A 14,216-nucleotide genomic window follows, 5' to 3' on the forward strand; every position below is an offset into this window, starting at 1 on the left:
GCGCCAAGCAGATATGCAGCAACGAAGCCAAATTACTGATCATACAAATTTATGCTAAAATGATTGTTTCTTCAATAACAAGGTATTTTATTTAACTCTCCAGATGTTTTATTATGCGCGGAGGGAGGAATCAAATGCGCATGCGTAAAGCCTACGAGAAAAACGCTGTAGGTGGTTTCAAGTTCCAGATTTCAGATCATTCCGGATAATGGACGTCCGGATTTCGGACTTTGTACTGTATAACCTTTTAATATCCACCATTCATATGATAATCTTAGTTTTCACCTATTACTATAAAGTCCTTATTAATATATACTATAATATATTCATTTTTTAAACCAATTAAATAGCAACAGCTAACTTTTTGCCATAAATTTTATCAGCTAACTGTTCCTTAGCTTTCATAAAGCACATTCATCTTTGATACATATTCATAATTAATTGCAGCATATTTTGATTAACATTAAAAGGGGAGAAAATATATGCAGTACCCAATTAAAATCTTTATTTTTACATTATAAAGATATTTACTTCCCTTTCAAGCAAACTTTAATATACATATATATAATTAAAAGCTAAGAATTTAAGTGTCAGAATAGCTTAAAACTTGCACTAAAGCTGCACAGTTAGAATTAAATATTTTTTTATAAGGAAAATTATTTTCAAGGAATAGAATAAAAATAGTATACTTAAATGCGAGTGAAGCAAAAATATTTGAAAATTTTTTAAATTCATTAATAATGGAAAAATTTGTATAAAAAGAAAAAGAAAAAAAAAAAAAAAAAGAGAATAAAACCTGAAAGGTTTCAGATTTTAAATTATGTTCAACGAGGCTTTTTTTTTAACATTTTGTGTGTTACCTTCATTTATTAAATATCATATTCTTTGCACTTAAACCATAAAATTCAGTTATGCAAATCGCAAAATAATTTTATCGCAATATCGATTTTGCAATCGCAATATTTATAGCAATATCACAAAATAATTTTAAATTGAGCATATTGTTAGAATTTTCAATACACAGTCTCACGCGCGCAGGAGATAAAAATATTTTTCTGCACACAACGTTACCATTGCTCGCTTTGAAATCCTTGAAGTTGTTAATCGAAAATTCATTAAAGATTTACAAAATATGAAATCGATAATAAAACAAATTCCAAATTTAAAATTTGGGCTTCCAGATGCCCATATCCACAGTAGGATTACGTCATTCGAAATTTGATGGCTCTAGGTACCGTTGTTTTATCACAATACGAGAAACATACATACATTTATGCAGATTCTTCATTATTTAATTTCTTCAAATATAATACAGGGCGATAATATTTGGTGGCAACAGTTTGAAAAACAAAACGGACATTCAGAGTGATTCGACAAAAAAATTGCAAAACAGAAACAATAGTCCCTTTAATAAATAAGAAAATTAATTAAAAAGGCAAAAAATTTCAATTACTGTAATTAAACAGAAACAGACTGATTTATCAAGAGGAACAATCCTGCTTCCATTCAATTAACAATAATTAATAAAAGTGATAATGTTTCGTCTCCTCTGTTTGCAAGAATTACAAGCCAAAAATATTCTGTAAGTAAAGTAATTTAATTACAGTACAAAGTCCGTAATCCAGATTCGTTGGGACTTCGGCGATTCCAGATTAGGGATTTTTCCATATTATAGATCATAAATTTAAATCTGGTAGGATGGCATGCAGAAATTATAAAATTAAAAATATGAAACCGTAATTCATGAAATAAAGAGCAATTATGATCTAAAGGGTATCAAAATGTACAAAAAAAGCTTAATATTTATTTGTTTACTTTAATAAACATTTCTTTCAATGTAAGTTGTTTAAGATGCTTCGTTTTTTTTGTGCAAATACTTTCTCTTTAATTCTATAAACAGACATAATTTCTTGTTCAGTTACAAAGTTCCACTGTTCAAGTCCTGCAATTGCTGTGTCAAGAATACCGACTAACTTGTCGATCGAAATTTTTTCGTTTTCAAAAACCTCTCTGTCACTTTCTTCACTATCAGAAGCGGTATTTTTTGGATCTAGAAACATATTACAGATTTCGCCGTTCGTTAATTGATTGATGATTGAGGCATTGTCGTCGCAATGGAAAACTTCTGTTATATCATCTTCATTTATTACCACTTCTCTAAATTTCTTTACAATCCAATAAATGGAAAATTTTAATTTCAAATAACTGTAAAATTAGTTTGCAACGTCCAAAAACCTTAAAATTATAAAATTGCTCTAACAGTTTGCAAAAAATACGGATACAATAAGAAGATTAAGGAACAGTGCAATCTGTAACATTAACTGAAATGCCTTAGAATCAGTAAAGATAATTTTAGCCTAGCTTATACCGTCCGTTATACATTAAATGCACATGCATAAACGCATTACGCGTATGCGTAAAGCATACCAAAAATTTTGTGGTTTTGAGGTCTGGATTATAGAACATTCCGGATAATGGACGTCCGGATTATGGACTTTGTACTGTATTAGACATATGGCCAAACAGAACTAAGAAGGCAAGAAATATCAGTTTAGTAATTTAATTATTAAGGAAAAGGTCAATTAAAGCTAGAAAAGAACCCAAAATTGCTAAAAAATTGTAAATTATGGAGCTTTCTTATTAACAATAAAAATAAAACAAGGAATTTTCTTGTTAAAAACATTTAACAATCGGTCATCTTTCAAAAATATACAGAGACATTCCCTGACAAAATCGCTTTTCAATGGTAAAATCTACGTATTAAACAACTAAAGGTGGAAAAAGCACGGCAAAAGTAAAAAAAAAAAAAAAAAAAAACAGCAAAAGCATAAATGTGTCACAAGAAAAATTCTCGCAGTTAAATTACTCAACTTGATACTTCTTGTTTTTACTTTTGGCTTGTTTAGTTCTGTTTGGCCATATGTCTAATAATTGAATTACTTTAGTTACACAATTTTTCTGGCTTGTGATTCTTGCAAATAGAGGATGAAACATTATCCCTTTTTATTAATTATTGTTAGTTGAATGGAAGTAGGTTTGTTCCCCTTAATAACTCAATCTTTTTCCGTTCAATTACAATAATTGAATTTTTTGGCTTTTTAAATTAACTTTTATTCGATTTTTACTCTTTTGCATTATTAAGGAATTAAAAAAATTTTCAAATATTTTTACTTCACTCACATTTCAGTTTAAAATTTTTATTCTATTCCTGAAAGATAATTTTCATTATTTATATATATATAATTTTATTTTACTTCTTTGTACAAAGTAAAGGAACCACTGTGATCATGAAAAATTCTGGGCATCATATTTCAATGAAAATATTCATTTTGACGGCTATCGAATGCAATTTAACCGTGTTTGGCATGACATCTGTACATAAGGACAGAACAAAGGACTCCTTCTCCCCAAATGGACTATAAAATCGATTTAAAATGGATTCAAAACCGACTTTTATGTGACATCTGTATGTACGTAAATATAACTCAAAAATGAGTAGCTTCAGAATGTTGAAATTCTGTATAGAGGACTGTTATAACATGTCGTTGTGCACCTTCCTTTTTGGTTGCAATTGGCTGCAACACAGGTCAAATTTATTACTCAGCTCTGTGAGCTCAATATTTTTTTTTTTTTTTTTTTTTTATTATTTTTACATGTTGCTAAATTGTGCCTTTTTTGCTTTAAAAATGATTGAATTATGTTGCTCTTATCTTCCCGTTAAGGTTTTTAGTTTATCTGCATGCAATATTTGTAGAATTATCAACAATTTAAAAGCTGTTTAAGTGCAGCTAAGCCTAATTATATATATATTAACCATAGCAACCATATTTGTTTACATTTGAAACTTAGCAGAATAGTGAATTAAGTCTTTCTGCAGCTTTGGTGTCTTTTTGCCGACTGGGCCAAAAGTAAACTTTCAGTTTCGTGCACCTAAAAAAATCTGCCTTGTAACCTGCTGGGATGAATTGCTTTGCATAGAAACTCTAATTTTTTTTTAATTGTTTTAACTGTATTTGGTATTTTGTGTTTTTTTATATTTTTCAGTTTTTAAATAAGATATTTTGAGGTTTTATGTACTTTTGCCACTCCACGAAGTAAGAACTGAATTCATTGAATGAGAAATTTATTTCTGATGAAATTCGTGGAAATAAATGTAAATGAAATGCAGCAAAAAATGTGTATAATTTAATATTCCATACAAGGAAGTCATGTAAAGTCTGCATCAGATTTTTTATTTTTTATACTTCAAATACATTTTTAACAAGTTTTACTTCCATAGTTTAAGCTCATTTTCATAGGGAATTAACTTTTAATAAGTATCCAAATTATAATAATTTCCAAGAGGATAACTGACATTCATAATTTATAAACATAGTCTACACCTGTGATGCCCAACCTTCAACTTGATGGGAGCCAATTTAGAATTTAAATAATTTTGACGAGCCACAACGGCATATTGCAGTTTTAATATTTCAATTATAAATGAAATATAGTATGTTAAAGAAAAAGTGCCATTTATATTACTGATTAAAAATTCAATAAAAAGCAAATTTTAATGTGAAACCTGCCCCTGCACATCTCCTGGAAGTGAACTGCACTTGAAGACCTATCTTAAGAGGTTTTTGATTGGCTGTCACAAAACTGAGAAACAACCAGATGTACAGTATGAGCCACATTATGGTTTGGGCATTCCTTGTCTATATGTTCAACATGAAATACCATTGCAGATAAGCTGTTATTTAGTATATTATTCTACTTCATAATAGATTCTTCACTAGTTTCATCAAGGTAGTTCATTACAAGAAGAAGTTTAAAAATTTCTGGCATTGACTTTCATTTACTAAAAACATAAACCTCAATGACTCACATATGGCTACTCATGCATCTACAATAAATCTTAACAATATATTTTGCTATGTAAATTTTACACACTGTATTAAAAAAAAAAAAAAAAAAAAAAGTTAGACATATGAAAATATGGTTATACAAAAAAGAAGATTTTTAAGTGTCCATATCTAAATCACTTTAATGTAAACGCTTGAACAATTACTAGCCATTTTAATCAGAAAGATTAATTGCTTCGGTACTATTCGGTTTTGAGGGCCTTAAAATATCGCCAAACTATTGTTGATGCCAATGCTGCCAAAAATAATTGCGGCAAACCTAATAATTGCGACAAGAAATGAAGTATAATAGTAAATAACTATCTAAGATTCATGTTTTAATTTAGATGAAAGGTTAATTTCATATAATACTTTTTTTATTATTATAATTTAAATGAAAAAGGCTAAACATGACTGAATGGGAGTATAAGAGTAAATAAATATTTCAGATCATTATTATAATTTATATAAAAATTGCTGAACATAACTGAATGGATGCCTGCATCGCTTATTCGGTACCGACTAAAGCATAATTTCACCTCATTGTTGTTCAAACGTTATTTTCTATAATGAATGATGCCTTTTCTTTGAAAATATTCTCGGTAAAGTGCAGAATCGCTCACTTATTTGTTTGCGCTTTTTACAAGGGTAAAAACAATTGGATTTTTGTCAATTTTTTTAAACTTTTTAAGTGAAAATATGTCGATGTGTACATAGATAAAGTCAAGGGTGTGAACAGTGCCATTTTTGTGCAATTCTAGGATTTTTTTTTAAGTGAAAATAGGTCGATGTGCACATGGATACTGAGTATGTGCTATTCTTAAAAATGCGTCAAGCAGCGGTTGATTCTGCACTTTACCCAAAATTCTATTGCCGACTTTTCGTCATAGGCAATTCCCAAATTGTTAAATCCATAGGATATCAAAAAAGGATTTAAAAATTAAACTGGTATTTCAATGGCATCTGAAGAAATATAGAAATATATAAACTTGCGCAATCTTAAATCAACGCATACGCTAGATTTGGCGCGCTGTTAAATGGGTGCATTTGCTAGATTTGGCGCTTTTGCGCATACATTTTCGCTGCAATTTTTTTACGGCCCTCAAAACGGAATAGTAGCATTTTTTCCTATTAATAATAAAAAATTAACTAATGCTTATAAATCAATGTAGCATCACACTTACAGTTGCCACGAGGTTTGACAATAAATTGTCCACAGTTTCTCTTCCAAGAAGATGTTCATGAATGGCTGTCTAAAAAAAAAAAAAATAATAATAATAATGCACTGTCTTTAGTTTAAAGCAAAAGTGCATTACAAACATTTAAATTTTTAAATTATTATATATACTAAATTGCACAAAAATATTTAAAAAACAGTACACTTCAATGGTAATATTTCTTTCCAATTCTAGCAGAGATTTGCCAGCTGCTGAAAGATTTAGCATGCACTTTTATACTTTTAAAGCACATATTTAAAATATGAATATAGCCTCTGAATGATACATATACTTACTATAAAATATTAGAAACTATATTCATTTAAAATATTATAAAAAAATGAACATTATATTTCCAAGATATCATATCACCTTAAAATAAAATGGCCCTGTACACATTGCTTTCCATTTCTGAAAGTGTCTTAAAAGAGACTTTAAAATTGTGTCCTATCATATAGGTGCTAGAAACTTTATAATGGTTACCCTTAAATCGAAACAGCAGCCTGTTAACAACCATTTTGCTGGGCACTGCTATACAAATAAGGGCTTCATTTGCTTTATTAGCTCAGTAGCAAACTAAACTACCCACAGAAATAACCAAACATAATGATGTTGAAAGATTTATGAAGGGTGGCATTTTGAAGTTAAAAATTCACTTTCATGTATGTGCCAACACCTTTATGAGAAACACGTGGTCTCAAACTGATGACTGTGGCCTGCGGGCCATATCTGAGCCCTAAAGCAATTTTACGTGGCTCGCAAATACATTTCGAGTATGCATTTGTTGTAAATACAGTGTTTATAATTTCAGAGACTGAGAGATATGGACTGAGCTTATATGCACAACAAATTCCTGAAGAAAAAGGAGATAAAATAAATAAGATGGGGGTTTGTCACTGCATAATAGAACACATGACTGAAGTAAAATGGGAGAACTTCCCATGTCGATGCAATTAGTAAATTTAGCTTACCACCTCATGGTTTGTGGTGCTTCAATATTAAGGTGTTTTCAGTTTCTTCTATTTAGTACTTCTGATATATACTTTCCTTCAGTCAGTCATTAGCTGAATACATATTTGTACTGTTCATACTGCTATACAGATAAAACTAATGTACAGCTTAAATTCTGTTTATTTTTCATTATTCTTAGATATATCAATACCTATAATTTAGAGTTGTGGATAACTTCTGAGTATTTTGCTTGTATGTATGTGTGTGTATATATATATATGTTACCATGACAGACCAAAATTAGAAAATGTCAGTATACTCTGGTGAATGCTGACACATACCAAATACATCAATAAAAGATTGAATATTTGGTTATGTTCTTAATGTACATTTGGTCCACTGCTGGTATATGTTGCCATGTACAGATCAGCTTTGCTGGAAGTCTAAACAATAAGTGAATTTGTTAAATCCTTTTTCCTGCTGTGACTGAGGTTGCAAAGCATCTACTTGTTACACTCTTGAACACTGCTGTTTTGCGAGTCTCATCCAAAGTTTGCTGGTGCATGCAACATTTGCTTAATTTAAATTTTTTTATGATACCTTAATTCATATTGAATGGCTACTGCAGGGAAAACCTTTTTTTTTTTTTTTTAGTTGTATGCATTAATTGCAAATAAATGAGAATGTAATTGTTTAAATTTTTTTTTTTTTTCTTCAAGAAAAGTACTCTAAAATACTTTCTGAAGCGATTTTGCTAAAGCTAAGTACAGTGCACTTTCAGGTTACAGACAATTAAAAAATTTTAAAAAATAATGTAGAGAAGTTAATTGTGCATTATAATCAGGAAAAAGAAAACAGACAGTATTATGTAACCAATAATAAATTATTCAGTATATTATCCACAACTCATATCACAAAAGACCACGAAGGAGTACATATCCTTAAAGAATTGCAAGTTAAAAACAAAAATACCGCATTATGAAGTTGCGATGCTGTACCTAAATTTATGTAAATAATGTAAAATGAGACATAATGCGCCTAAAAAAGGTTAAATTCAAGATATCAAGTCGAAATGGTAGACCTGCAATCACACAGGAATGGCAAAATATAAGTTCATAACGATATATCACAACCCTTTAACAAAGTTTGTCCAGTTACAATATTTACCCAACAAAACATTTAGCTGACAGGAAATTTAACTAACAAGACATTTAACTGACAATGTGCACATATAGACAAAAAAATATGAGACAGTGTTTTAATAAAATTTATTCATATTTATCTGAAAAAAGGGCTGTTTCTAGGTACCTAATGATATTAAGGAAAGATACCAGAATGAATTGAAAACGAAACTGAAAAACATTAAATTGGACGAATTGGAAAATATTGATGAGAAATGGAATTCACTAAAATTAGCTATTATGGAAACTAACAACTCTGTCATAAGAAAAGTTAAAAAGAAAAAATGTAATGATTAGTTTTGACCTGGAGTGCAGAGCTACTGAACTTAAAAATGAGGCATATACGAATATGATACAAAGAAAACATACTAGGATAGCCATTAACAAATACAAATGTACCAGAAAAAAGGATCTACTGTATTATGAAGTCGAACTTTCATGAAAATTTCTTAAAGGATGTTGAATATCTTAGGGAAGGAGGCATCAGCTTAATTGTGGATAAAGAAATTTCAAGCCAAGAACTACACTGTGCAGAGGGAAAGATGGCAATATTTTAAATGCAAAAAGGGGCATTCTTCAAAGATGGAGGGAGCTGCTGAATTCTGACCTGCCTTAAGAAGTTAGAGGATCAATAATCAGAAATTTAGAGCCTATTGATCTCTCAGTAATAGAAGTGAATAAAACTAAAAAACATGAAAAAACTGAAAAACAATGAATCTCTTAGACCTGATAATATACTGTCAAAATGTTTTAAAGTTGTGGGACCTAACTGTGTACAGCTTATAAAGGAATTAATTCAACATATTTGGGAGAGTGAGACACTCCCATTGGAATGGAAACTTAGTACCATTTGCATGACACACAAAAAAGGTGACATGGTAGACTGTAGTAATTATAGAGGAATCAGTCCTCTTTGCACATCCTCTAAAATTTGTCTACTATTCCTTTTTGGCAGACTTTTGCCCTTTGTTGATAATTTGATAGGCAACTATCAATATGGATTTAGGAGATGAAGATCTACAACTGACCAAATTTTCAACTTAAAACAGATCCTTGAAAAATGTAGAGAATTTGGAATTGAGACTCACAATCTTTTTATCGATTTTAGAACAGCATATGATTATATTAACAGAGAACTTCTCATAAAAGCTATGAATTGAAAATTCCAGAAAAACTTGTTGCACTTACAGCCTTGACTCTCAAAGAAACCATAATTCAAGTACACATATAGGGTGATTACACAGAACAGCTTGAGGTGAACAGCTTGAGAAAATGGAGTGCAACAGAAGAATGCATTAGCATGTCTCCTGTTTAATACAGCACTCTAAAAAGTAATTAGAGACTCAAAGATCAATATTAGAGGAAATATTTTTACTCAGTTCAAATATTGGCTTGTGCTGATGACATTGGCATTATTGCCCAAACCGCACCGGTTTCCAAACAGGCATTTATGGCATTGAAACAAAGTGCTAAAAGAATTAATTTATTTGTAAACAAAAATAAAACTAAATATTTACCTTGCTTAAAGTCTGATTTACAACTTAGTCACTTAAAAACTGGCAATTATAAATTTGAAAAGTGAACATTTTACTCATTTGGGAACTGAGATAACTAATAAAAATTTGTCGGTCCCAAAAATACAAGGTGTGGCACAGACACACACACACACACACACAATAAAAATAATAATAATAAAAAAAAAAAAAAAAAAGATTGATCCAATAAATCATTGTATTTACAGAATCAGTACTCCATGACATTATCATCTTCAAAGTAGTTCCCTTCAGCATTCACACACTTCTGAATTCAGTGCTGTCATTGCTGGTAACAGTTTTGGAAGGCCCTTCAGGAGATTCTCCGTTTTTGCCTGAACTTCTTCAGCTGAGGTAAAATGGGTTCTCTTTAAGTAAGATTTAACTTTAAAAAATAAAAAAAAAATTGCATGGAGCCAAATCAGGTGAATAAGGAGGATGCCCCATCACAGTAATGTTTTTGTTGGTCAGAAACTGCTTGACAGATAGGGCTGTGTGAGCAGGTGCATTGTCCTGGTGCAACAGCCATCCATCACTCCACAACTATGGCCTTTTTTCCCCATAATTTTTTCCTGAAGTCTTTTTTAGTACTTCAATGCAGTAGTGTTGATTAACAGTCTGACCACTGGGAACCCATTCAATCCCGAGCACGTTCATCATCTTCCACACTGACCCTTCCCCCTGAAAACCGCTTATGCCATTCAAACACCATGCATGAGACAAAGTTTCATTTCTATAAGCTTCGGTTAACATTTGAAATGTTTCCTCCGTGGCTGATTTCTTAAGTTTCACAAGAAACTTCATGTTGATTCGCTGTTTGGCTTTTACATCAGAGATTTTTCCGACAGAATGCAGTTGCACATGTTCACTCAATGGCGCAGTATTCCTCCCTGGCATGATTGGTTAAATCAAAACTGGCCGCATGGATAGAGGAGGTGTGTGGCATAACGTCACCAAAATAATTGTTGCCAACTCCCCTCTGCTTTCAAGCTACATACTTAGTCTCATTTTTTTTTTTTTTTTCTTTTTTGGTCACACCTCGTATATAAAAGAATTGTTGCCGCAAATAGAAGTTTTTATGCCCGGAAGAATTATTTAAAATCCAGCTTTCTTAAATTAAGAACTAAATTGCTTCTTTACGAAAGTCTCATAAGGTCTGTCTTGACTAATGTATCAGAGACTTGGGAATTGACTTTATGTGATGAGGAAGCTCTGGGAATTTTTGAGCGAAAGATCTTACGTTGCATTCTTGGTGGGGTTAAAGTGAATGGATCATGGAGAAGAAGATCTAATTTAGAACTCTATAAAATTTATAAACGTGATAATGTAAAATTCGTCAAATTACAGAGGTTTAAATGCACTGGCCATCTGACTAGAATGAATGAAGATCGTTGCTGCAAGAAAATCTTTCTGGCAAAGCCCATAGGAAATCGACCTCAGGGCAGACCCCGCTAAGATGGATTGATTGTATCGAGAAAGATCTTGATACTTATATCTAAGATCTAAGATATCTAAGATATAAGATCTTGATACTTGATCTTGATACAAGGTTAAAAACTGGAAAACAGTTGCCAAAAGTACAGATGTCTGGAAAAGACTTCTGGAGAAGGCCAGGGCCCATTGAAGAAAAAGTAAATATCCATGTCAGTTAAATACCCTGTCGGCTAAATGTCCGTGTTGATTAAATGTCCTGTTGGCTAAATGTTCATGTCAGTTAAATGTCCTGTTGGTTAAATATCAGTGTCGGTTAAATATCCTGTTGGCTAAATGTCAGTTAAGTGTCCGTGTCAGCTAATTGTCCATATTGGCTAAATGTACGTGTTTGTAAATGTCCTGCTGGCTAAGCGTCATGGGCCTGTGATTATATATACACACATATAAACATCTACATACATTTGTGTTTGCTTATTTCTCTCTAATTCTGTTAAAACAAAATTCCAATTTATCATCTGTATTCAGATCATGCAGTTGTCCTGCCTGGAAATTCAGTTTGAGACCAGTCAGCTTAATTATCACAATGAAAAACACTGACTGATTTGCACAGCACCTTTGAGTGTACCTTTATAGCATGACAAAGACACATTTATGAAGGCAATTCCTTTTAAATGAAAAAAAAAAAAAAAAAGGCATCATAATATGACTTTGATGGTATTCCACAAGAAAACTAATGAAATGATGAAAATGAGATATTCTGAGGTAAAACTAAATAAAGATATTTTCTTTTAAAATAAAAGTTAAGTAATGAGATGTAAATTAGTATATTTTTAAATACTAAAACTATTTATGTAAGATAGGTGTGATTTTCCAGGATGACACTTTAAGGGAAAAAGAAGTAATCACAGATTTATTCACTGAGAATACATGTATTTAAAAGTTACAAAGAATGCTTGAAACATAGAATAAAAATCAACCATACATGTATTTAATTTTTGCTTCTTTCAATGAATTGAACAAAATAATACCTGATTAATATGAAGTACTTGTTTCAACTGCTCCAGTGCATGCAGTCGCACTTCTAAATTTTCATGACTGATACCTCTCAGAGAGTGGCACAATAAAGAATAAAAATCAGTAATGCTGTAAATTAAAAGATTGCGGTTGATTTTAAATATTCTATGCTGATTTGAAAAATAAATCTTATTTTGAATTAATAAAAGAGAACAAAAGGAATGATATCCTAGAACTGAAAAATGCTTACCTAGAAGGATTTTCATTATAGTTCTTCAGAACAGCATTAATTTCTTGTAATTCGGGTGTTTGAGGTACAAAATACAGATCATGGAAAAACTCACTCAGATACGATCTATTTCCAAAACAAAAACTTTCAAATGGAATTTCTCATGGGAAATGGAGAAAAGAAAAAATATACAGTTTTAATTTTACATAGAATATACCAAAATAAAGCAATGCATTGTAAATTTCTTCATGAAGACAAATGGGAAAATATACAACTTAAATAAATGAGTCAAAGATATTTAAAAAAAAAAATATATTACTTGTTGTACATATTAGCAAATAATAATCAGTAATTCTCACATGTTTTTGTACAATACCATACCTGCCAACCTCTAAAGATAAAAATTCAGAAGATTTCTCCAAAATTCAGAACACGAAGAATTAATATCATGCTTTGATATTAAAAAAATAACAATTTATACAAATAGAAAAAGGAAAATTGTACTTACATTAGTAAATCTCAATTAAGTAGTAACTAAAAATTTATTAGGAAACATAAAACAAGAACTTAACTAAGACAGAACTTAATGTTACACAAAACAATTATTGCAATGAATTTAGAGTGCATTTTTTGGCTTTAGCCAAAAATTCTTTGGAAAATTTCCTGTCATAACAATTAGTTTCCTCATAACATTTAGCAATTAAAATGTTTTCTAGAGTTTTTGGTAAAATTGAAGAACGAAGCATAGTTTTGTTTTTCTTCACAACACTGAAGACTCTCTAGCACTCAGCATTACTGTATGAAATTACGAGAGTAGCACATAAAACTCTTGCTAGCCTATCATATTTTGGTGTTCCATCAGCTCTTTTTATTCTTTTTAAGGTACCAACGAGGACATTAAGTCTATCTTCTCCAGAACTGGCAAAGTCTTCAAACTGTGCAGCAGAAAATTGGTTCTGTAGTTCATCTAAAGCATCATTATGGCATTCATTTTCTTTAATTGTTAACAGAAATGGAAATTTATCAATAAAAAACGAATCTTTTCAAAAGATGAATTTTCAATTTGTTTCAAATTTGCCACTTCAGCATTTAAAAGAACTTCATTTTGCAAAGGAAACTTCCTTACAATGTAATCACAGGCTGAGGAAAAGTACTTTCTAACACATTGAAAAAATTCTTTTTTCTCATGATCTTTCAAAGAATTTACAAGTTCCCTGGTTTGATTTCCAATTATAAGATCATTGTCATTCTTTTGATTTGCCAAACTATTATAGGCAACATGAATCAACACACTGTTTTTCACAACGGACGGTTTTACAAAGTATAAAGTTCTTTCAAAAGATCATTAAGAATTTGGATAAGCAGGGCAGATTTTGGCAAAGCTGATTGTAGAAGGGTATTTACACTTTCAAAAATCTTAATGGTACTTAACACAAAACTACAATATGCTTTGTTCAAATCCGAAGAAAGAAGATAGAAAATCCTTTCCTCCCGGCTAATAGAAGACTGTTTCTTCTTCCCTTCAACTTCTTTAACAAAGTTGACCTTTGGGGAGTCTTCTAAGCATTTTCTTTTTAAAGGGTTTGATTCTGTGTTTTGGCTTTTCCCTTTTAAAGCATTTTGATTAGAAGCAAAGTTGGTTTTCGGAATCTTATATGCCGACAATTTTGATGGGATCTGTGGTTTTGTTTTGGTCTCTTCGTGGAAATATTTTAGCAATTCATCCCACTGTTCAATAAACCTTCCTAGCGCTCTGCCTAAGGATAACCATCTCG

At 31.0% G+C, this 14,216-nt stretch overlaps 1 protein-coding gene across 5 annotated transcripts in view; it reads right to left on the reverse strand.

The window, feature by feature from the left end:
- Window positions 1-14,216, reverse strand: part of LOC118192119 (serine/threonine-protein kinase ATR-like) — a 391,326-nt gene that overhangs the window by 210,619 nt on the left and 166,491 nt on the right. For all 5 annotated transcript variants that reach the window (XM_085810548.1, XM_085810547.1, XM_085810546.1 and 2 more), the window contains 3 exons: window positions 12,463-12,567; window positions 12,227-12,341; window positions 6,068-6,136 (listed from right to left, as the gene is read on the reverse strand). In XM_085810548.1, coding sequence (XP_085666674.1) covers window positions 6,068-6,136; window positions 12,227-12,341; window positions 12,463-12,567 — 289 coding nt within the window. The remainder of the gene's footprint in view (window positions 1-6,067; window positions 6,137-12,226; window positions 12,342-12,462; window positions 12,568-14,216) is intronic.

This window comes from Stegodyphus dumicola, chromosome 2 (assembly GCF_044657685.1).
Source record: "Stegodyphus dumicola isolate Sdum_Otavi_A_Nest chromosome 2, ASM4465768v1".
In the NCBI taxonomy this organism is placed as follows: Eukaryota; Metazoa; Arthropoda; class Arachnida; order Araneae; family Eresidae; genus Stegodyphus; species Stegodyphus dumicola.